This window comes from Oncorhynchus masou, chromosome 10 (assembly GCF_036934945.1).
Source record: "Oncorhynchus masou masou isolate Uvic2021 chromosome 10, UVic_Omas_1.1, whole genome shotgun sequence".
NCBI lineage: Eukaryota > Metazoa > Chordata > Actinopteri > Salmoniformes > Salmonidae > Oncorhynchus > Oncorhynchus masou.
In genome coordinates this window covers 6,740,886-6,748,491 of record NC_088221.1, presented here as the reverse complement: position 1 = coordinate 6,748,491, position 7,606 = coordinate 6,740,886, and the positions used below count along the sequence as shown (strand labels likewise).

Below are 7,606 nucleotides of genomic sequence, written 5' to 3'. Positions count from 1 at the left end.
GAGGCAGAAGTCAGAGTGCCTTCAGCCTTGAAGTTCGTCAGACGCTGTCGGCTTATGTGGAGGAAGACCCGTCTTAATCTTATGCGTTCCTCACAGAGGTACCAACAACAAGCCAACAGACGTCGCCGTCCCGGGCCTACCCTGCGCCCCGGCCAGAGAGTCTGGCTCTCCACAAGAGACTTACCTCTACGGGTGGAGTCTCGCAAGCTGTCCCAAAAATACATCGGTCCCTTCAAGGTTGCCAGGAGAGTTAACCCAGTTTCTTATCGCCTACACTTACCCAGATCCCTTAAGATTAATCCCACATTTCACATTTCATTGTTAAAACCTGTTGTTTTTTCTCCCCTTGTCCCGGCAGACAGACCTCCCCCTCCGCCTCGTGTCATTGGAGGCCAGCCGGCTTATACCGTCCATCGGATACTGGTTTCCCGCCGGGTGCAGCGGTCCTGGCAGTATCTGGTGGGCTGGGAAGGCTACGGTCCCGAGGAGCGCTCCTGGGTTCCTGCCAAAGACATCCTGGACCCTGACCTCATTCGTCAGTTCAGGGCCCTCCACCCTGAGAGAGCTGGTAGGAACGTCAGGAGCCGTTCCTAGGGGGGGAATTCTGTCAGGATTTGGCCAGGGTTGTTCCGGGTTTTGGTCACTAGATGCCCCCATTGTGCTTTTTGACCTTATGTTTTTTCCCTTGTTCCCCATTATTATTTGCACCTGTGCCTCGTTTCCCCTGATTGTATTTAAACCCTTAGTTTCCCTCAGTTCTGTGCTCTGTGTTTGTTAGCACCCAGCCCTAGTGTTCTGTGTATTCTTGTCGATTCCGGTGGATGCTCTTGTGGAATTCTGTTTTTGTTTTTGAGTTTGAGTATCTCTTGAGGCTTTTTTGTGCTATTCCTACCACCTTTTGGATTTGCCATTTTTGTATTTAAGGACTTCTCCTTTTTACTTTATTAAATACACCGTCTTAAGTACTGCTGTGTCTGCCTCATCTTCTGGGTTCTACTGACTATTTGTGGCTCAGTTGGTTAAGTGACTGTTTCTCACTCCGGAGACCCAGGTTCGTAACCGGGTCCTGACACCCTCACTACATATCCATCGCCAAACCCACTGGCTCCAGGTGATCTATAAGTCTTTGCTAGGTTAAGCACCGCCTTATCTCAGCTCACTGGTCACCATAGCACCACCCACCCCTAGCACTCGCTCTAACATATTGCATTGGTCATCCCCAAAGCCAACACTTCCTTTGGCCGCCTTACCTTCCAGTTCTCTGCTGCCAATGACTGGAACGAATTTCAAAAATCTCTAAAGCTAGAGTCTTATATCTCCCTCTCTAATTTTAAGCATCAGCTGTCAGAGCAGCTTACCAATCACTGTACCTGTACACAGCCAATCTGTAAATTGCACACCCAACTACCTCATCCCCATATTATTACTTACCCTCTTGCTCTTTTGCATCCCAGTATCTCTACTTGCACATCATCATCTGCACATATATCACTCCAATATTAATGCTGAAATTGGAATTATTTTAGCTTCTATTGCCTATTTATTGCCATCCTCCCTACTCTTCTTCATTTGCACATACTGTACATAGATTTTTCTATTTTTCTTTTATTTTGTGTTATCGACTGTACATTTGTTTATGTGTAACTCTGTGTTGTTTTTGTCACACTGCTTTGCTTTATTTTGGCCAGGTCGCAGTTGTAAATGACAACTTGTTCTCAACTGGCCTATCTGATTAAATAAAACTGAAATAAGTCAAATGAAAAAATAAATATATCCTGGCACCGTGCAAGGGGCACAGATGAGCTCATTGTTCAAACACGGATTTCCACATTTCCATGTGTCCCAGTGTTCCAATGCCAAAGCTACAGAGCAGAGGAGAGAAAAATAGAACTGGAGTAGAGGGAAGGAGTGATGGAGGGGGCTGCCTGCTGCACACATGGGCACACACTAAATCAAAGGTACTGTACAATCATGTATTGTACATGTACAATATTTTATCAACCTGCACCTTTTTGCTCTGCATTGTATATGTATTTCTATTGGCTAAGAACTCTGAACACTGCAAACAAACTGCTAACTACAAAACAAATCTGAACCTGGGAGAGAGACATACACACTGGAATAGACAAATACACAACATCAGAAATGCTCAATTAAATTGGCTCTCAGACTGACTTTACAGATTCATTCATGCATGCAGACAGACAGTGCAGTTAGAGAAGTCACATGAACACACACAGTGGCAACCTCTGGCTCACTTGTCTCTAGCAATTTAGGGCTAGACCTGTTACCAGGACAACTACACCCCTCCCTCTGGCTTTGGGGGAGGTTTTTAAAAGCCTACCACTGAGTAGAGAGAGAGAGAGAGAAAGAGAGAGAGAGAGAGAGAGAGAGAGAGAGAGAGAGAGAGAGAGAGAGAGAGAGAGAGATAAGTGGGTGTAATAAAACTGCCCAATATGATACTGAGAGAGAAAGAGAGGAAGTGAGAGAGAGAGAAAAAAGGGAGGAGAAAAATGGGAGTGTACATACAACACTTGCTCTTCTACACAGTGTAAAAAAGGGGAGGGGACATCAAAACAATCAAGAGAAGAGAATCTCTGTTACCTTCTCATTCCTCCTCTGGAGCTAGAATCTCTGTTACCTTCTCATTCCTCCGCTGGAGCTACTGAAAACAGCAACAACAATAACCACCGACTGACTGAGACTTTTTACATATCAGAACGAGACAGTTCACATTCTCCCTCTTCAAAACACGACATTTAACCCCCTCCACCCTGTGGCCATGGGAGAAGACTCATCACACGCCGAGCGCCTCAGCAACAGCAGCAGCATTTTGGTCAACCCCCAGCAGTACCATGCACAGCAAGACAACATGGACCTCCTGGTGCCCAGCTTCAGCCCCAGCTCGGCTCCCTCCTCCCCCACTGACACCCTCTCCAAGCTGGGCTTGAAAACCCCCGGGAGCCCCGGAAGCCCCACCAGTCCTATGGCCAGGGATCAGGTGAGTACCATCACAGTGGTGGCTCTACTCGACAAGCTGGTCAACATGCTGGAGGCGGTGCAGGAGAACCAGCTGCGCATGGAGCAGCGCCAGGCTGACCTGGAGGGCGCCGTGCAGGGGGTCCAAGGTGACGTGACTCGCCTGTCCAAGAACCACACCAGCACATCCAACAGCGTGAGCAAGCTGCTGGAGCGCTCGCACAAGGTCAACACCCACATGAAGGAGGTGCGGGAGCATCTGGACAAGCAGGCGTCGCAGGTGAAGCGGCTGGAGGCCAACCATGGACACCTGCTCAAGAGGAACCATTTCAAAGTACTCATTTTCCAGGTAGGGATAGAGGGGTGGATGGATGGATGTGGTTTAGTGTAAGGGGAAAAGGGAAAAGTGGTGAGGAAGAGAGAATATTGAGAGAATGAAAGAAATGTAAGAAGTGTGTTTGGGGATTTTGAGAGAAGGAGAGGGAACAATGTTAAACGTATTAAAAGTGTTTGTTTGTGGGGCCTCCTGAGTGGCACAGTGGTCTAAGGCTCTGCATTGCAGTGCTAGCTGTGCCACTAGAGATTCTGGGTTTGAGTCCAGGCTCTGTTTGCAGCTGGCTGCGACCGGGAGACCCATTGGGCGGCGTACAATTGGCCCAGCGTCATCCAGGGTAGGGGAGGGTTTGGCCGGCAGGGATGTCCTTGTCCCATCGCACAATGGCTACTCCTGTGCACACTGACACTGTCGCCAGATGCACAGCGTTTCCTCTGACACATTGGTGGCTTACGGGTTAAGTGGGCATTGTGTCAAAAAGCAGTGCGGCTTGGTTGGGTTGTGTTTCGGAGGACTCACGGCTCTTGACCTTCGCCTCTACTGAGTCTGTACGGGAGTTGCAGCGATGAGACAAGACTGTAACTACCAATTTGATACCACAAAATTGGGGAGGAAATGGGGTAAAAAAAATAAAAGTGTTTGTGTGCATATGTGTCTTGTGTGTGAGAGCGAGGAACAGAATGTTAAAAAGGTTTGGGAGAATGTTGAAAGAGATACAGGGGGAGTGGTGTTTTGAAGAGCTCTTTGGATATGTAAAAGTAAGAGTGAGAGAATGTGTGTGTGTGTGTGTGTGTGTGTGTGTGTGTGTGTGTGTGTGTGTGTGTGTGTGTGTGTGTGTGTGTGTGTGTGTGTGTGTGCGTGCAAGCTGTGTGAGGATGGTTGTGTGTGTATGGGAACACCGCGGAGAGGATAATAAAGAAAAGCGTAGATCACAACTCGCACTTAAACTAGATCTGTTTTCAAGACCAAATGGCCATTATGTATAATGATCTACAATCAGTGGTGGAAAAAAGTGCCCAATTGTCATACTTAAGTAAAAGTAAAGATACCTTAATAGAAAATGACTCAAGTAAAAGTGAAAGTCACCCAGTAAAATACTACTTGAGAAAAAGTCAAAGTATTTGGTTTTAAATATACTTATGAATCAAAAGTAAATGTTATTGCTAAAATATGTATCAAAAGGAAAAGTATAAATAAGTTCACCAGGCGGCACAATTTTATTGTTTTAAACATTTAAACACTCCAACTCTTAGACATCATTTACAAACGAAACATTTGTGTGTAGTGAGTCCGCCAGATCAGAGGCAGTAGGGATGACCAGGGATGTTCAATGGGTGAATCGGACCATTTTCCTGTCCTGCTAAGCATTCAAAATGTAACTAGTACGTTTGCGTGTCAGGGAAAATGTATGGAGTAAAAAGTACATTATTTTCTTCAGGAATGTAGTGAAGTAGTTGTCAAAAAATATAAATAGTAAAGTAAAGTATGGATACCCCAAAAAACAAAGTAAGTAGAACTTTAAAGTACTTTTTACTTAAGTACCTTACATCAATCTAGTTAAATTAGATCTATGCATTAAGAGTGAATGCATCTTGCTTTTCCTCCTCTCTGATTACTGAAGTGATTTACAATATATAAATAATAATATAATGTATAAAAGTATAATATACCACTTGCCAGACACTTACAGTACAATTACTGCATCCACATTTAATATGTGACTGTGATCCCTGCGGGAATTTAACCTGCAACCTAAGCATGATTAGTGTCATGCTCTTACCAACTGAGCCAACACATAAAAGGTGTGATCAGATGATTTTAATAGTATTTGAAGTGTTTCTCAACCTTACTCTTTGGTCAGTCCTAGCTCCATTATACTAAACATACGGAATTATTGAGTGGCCAGTATATTCTTGAATGATTTGATAGGGCTTGATACTGTATGTGTTCAGTCAGGAAAAAAGGTAAGTCATATTGACACAGGCTAAGCCCTGAGAGCTCATAGTCACTGATCTTATCTGGTTTCCCAGGTCCTATTGCTCTTGTTCAATAGCAACAGGTGCAAATACTGCACATTGGCTCCAACTGCATTATTCTAGTCTGGTGATTGTGCATTGGAGTTGGTTATCCACAAGTAATCCCTATAGTTGCTGCCAACGTACAATTGTTTAACTGTTTTGAGTCCTCTAAAATGATGTGACATAATGATGGGGTCATGGGGAATAATGATAATGATAGGGTCATGGGGAATACTGATGGGTAATAATAATAGCATTATCCGTACTGTATGACCAGCAACATACAGTAAGAGTAAAAAAACAAACATCAGAGAATGCCATTCTGTCACACAGTGCTACAAAGAACACGCTATGAGTCACAAAATACGCAACTCACTGATAAGGCATTTAGATTCACTCCGCACCCCTGAGCTCTCTTTTGTCTTTTGTTTGCTCCTGGCCTAGAAAATACGGTGCTCTGTACGTGCCACACAAGTTGGTAATGCCGCCGTGCTGCTCCCAGGGGCGCTCGGTAAATACGGCACTGCCATGGACAGGCTGACAGGTCCCTGCCCCTCGGGTGCTCCTCTCCCTTAATCGAGCCCTAATTAGGCTGGAGGCAAATGTAGTGCTTAGTGTAGTTTGTAGATTGGTCCGTTGTTGGTTTGTGTTCGTGCTCCAGTGCTTTTCCTGTCTTCCTGACCTCTCCTCTTTCATGGGGAAACACATATTCTCCCCTTCCCAGCCACAAAACAGAAAAGTCCAATGCCATGTGGTAGCTTCTGTTTGTGACAAAGTTGGTTCTTGATACCAAGGGATGGGGAAAGGTGTTGGATTAGCGAGAGGGTAAACATTCATTTACATTAAAATGAGAAAGAGGTATAGTAATACAACTGTGAAATGTGACGCATTTTGCTCTGCAGTTCCATGCATGTGTGTTTGCATGAGTGTGCACATGCAGGCATAAGTGCATGTGCACGTGTGCAGGCATCTGTTTGTGTGTGTGTGCGTGTGCGCGTGTGTGTGCACATATGTGCAGTTTTCAAGATGAGTAGTGGAATTGGAGAGGTAGGATGGGAAAGGAAGTGATGACCTTTTATCACACACAATCAAAACACATTCAAATCCAACAGCATTGAATGAAAACGCATTTCACAACTAAACAAAACATGCTGCATCAAGAAAACGAAACACTGCCTTATCGAAAGATGTTCTTTAATACATTCGACCTGAGCAACTTTGGATAACAGTGTATTTGTGCTGGAGAGTGCAAACAGATCGTAAGTTGAGTGATCTTTGGTCTTGCCCATTGTATTTGTCATCATCATTTTTAACAAACACACTTGAATTAAGAATGAAACATTTTGGCATCATATAAATAGTTTTCTGAATTAAATTGAAGATTTCTGTAGTCAGCTTTGATTCATAAAGACTTTACTGCCATTGTCACAGAACTCTTGACCAAAGGTCTCTGGGCTTGTCAGCATCGGCGGCAGTGAGTAAGCACTGGTGTTAAGTTTATTTATCCAAGTTCCTTATGCAGGATAAGGCAGAGCCAGTCCTGCTTTAGCTGCCTCACCCAGTTTTTTCTAATTTAACCCCTGATTCAACTAATCATTCTTTGAATACTCAAAAATGCATCCTTCCCTCCTTGTTTCCTTGAAATAAGCACACATCTATGAGGGATTGGATCGTTGAAAGTAAGGTTACCACCACTTTACTTTACCACCCCATTATCAATCCAACCAATTCAGATATATGATTACTTCAAGGAAGTTAGAAAGGAAGGAGACATTTCTAAAGTATTCCATCAAGGCCTATCATTTGAACTCAGGAAAAGCCTAACTAGACATAAATATGATTAACTAACTTCAGGCCTTGCCAGTCAGTTACTATGCTTACTACGCTCTCATATAATTCTATTCAACAACGTTGATGTAGTGTAGCTGTTAGTACATGTGTCAGTTAAGGGATGCATAGTCAACTCTATGGCGTCTAAGTTATAGAACAGATCTATTTCCACAGGTCCGAGCAGGAGAACAAGACTGGCTTGAGGGTGTGTGTGTGTGTGTGTGTGTGTGTGTGTGTGTGTGTGTGTGTGTGTGTGTGTGTGTGTGTGTGTGTGTGTGTGTGTGTGTGTGTGTGTGTGTGTGTGTGTGTGTGTGCGTGTGTGTATATCTACTGTTTGTGTGTGTATATGTGTGTGTGTGTGCGTGCGTGTGTGTGTGTGTGTGCCTACATCTCTCAGGTGTTACTGTATGTTCCAGTAGGCAAGGCTCACTTAACCTAGCTCAAG

The 7,606-nt window shown here is 44.3% G+C and overlaps 1 protein-coding gene across 1 annotated transcript in view; it reads left to right on the top strand.

Annotated features, from left to right (window-relative positions):
* Positions 1 to 2,545: 2,545 nt before the first annotated feature.
* The window catches only part of LOC135547083 (caveolae-associated protein 2-like), a 39,133-nt gene continuing 34,072 nt past the window's right edge, over positions 2,546 to 7,606 (top strand). Inside the window, exon 1 of the mRNA XM_064975738.1 lies at positions 2,546 to 3,328. Coding sequence (XP_064831810.1) covers positions 2,783 to 3,328 — 546 coding nt within the window. The 5' untranslated portion in view covers positions 2,546 to 2,782. The remainder of the gene's footprint in view (positions 3,329 to 7,606) is intronic.